The sequence below is a fragment of the Octopus bimaculoides genome, chromosome 29 (genome assembly GCF_001194135.2).
Source record: "Octopus bimaculoides isolate UCB-OBI-ISO-001 chromosome 29, ASM119413v2, whole genome shotgun sequence".
In the NCBI taxonomy this organism is placed as follows: Eukaryota; Metazoa; Mollusca; class Cephalopoda; order Octopoda; family Octopodidae; genus Octopus; species Octopus bimaculoides.
In genome coordinates, this window is record NC_069009.1 from 2,623,702 (window position 1) to 2,624,708 (window position 1,007).

Sequence of the window (1,007 nt, forward strand, 5' to 3'; positions counted from 1 at the left end):
ATATACGACGGGCTTCTTTCAGTTTCCGTCTACTAAATCCACTCACAAGGCTTTGGTCGGCCCGTGGCTATAGTAGAAGACACTTGCCCAAGGTGCCACGCAGTGGGAATGAACCTGGGACCATGTGGCTGGTAAGCAAGCTACTTACCACACAGCCACTCCTAGCAATTCACTAGCTCCCATAGGTGCAGGCCCATTTTCAACAGGCACAATGTTAGTCTCATTTAGCTGTGCCTTCAATATTAAGAGCATCCCTAGTTAGCGTCACTAGGCCACAGGAATAGGCAGGCTGTCCATGCAGGGACCACAACAGACACCCGGTGGGAGGCTACTGTGAAACCAAAGGGGTTGTCTATGAAGCCAAAGTACTAGCAAACCCTGGCAATACCACCAGTAGAAGCAGTAACCCTACAGTCTCATCAAAGGATGGACACATTGAACAGAGTAGTTATGTTTGGAACGTCTTTGATTACAAATATTGCTGGCTCAGGTCTGATATGGTTTTTCGCACCAAATAACTAAGATAACAAACCCTAGTAACTCTTATTTTCTCTCTCTCTTTCAGATATAACACAATAAATCTACTACGAGACAGTTAATCCAGCTAAACACACTATGAAGATTTCACCACTATCTATCTTCATCCTTGTAGTTGTAGCTGGGTCAGTCTATTCAGGTAAGTTAAATTCTTTTATATATCAATATATATTTATATTCCTGTCTACCTACCTACCTACCTAGACACCCACCCATCCACAGTCTAATGACTGAAACAAGATAAAAGATATCTACGTATGTGTGTATATAATGTATGTATGTATATATATGTGTGTGTGTGTATATATGGTTATATGTGTGTGTGTGTGTGTGTATGTTTATATATATATATATGTGTATATATATGTGTATGTATATATGTATACATATGTATATATATGTACATGTGTGTGTGTGTATATATATATATAATTATATATATATATATATATATATATATATATATATAT

General features: G+C 37.9%; 1 protein-coding gene across 1 annotated transcript in view; it reads left to right on the top strand.

Moving 5' to 3' along the window:
• Nucleotides 1-1,007, top strand: part of LOC106873413 (neuroglian) — a 72,055-nt gene that overhangs the window by 4,111 nt on the left and 66,937 nt on the right. The window contains exon 2 of the mRNA XM_052977832.1: nucleotides 566-676. Coding sequence (XP_052833792.1) covers nucleotides 616-676 — 61 coding nt within the window. The 5' untranslated portion in view covers nucleotides 566-615. The remainder of the gene's footprint in view (nucleotides 1-565; nucleotides 677-1,007) is intronic.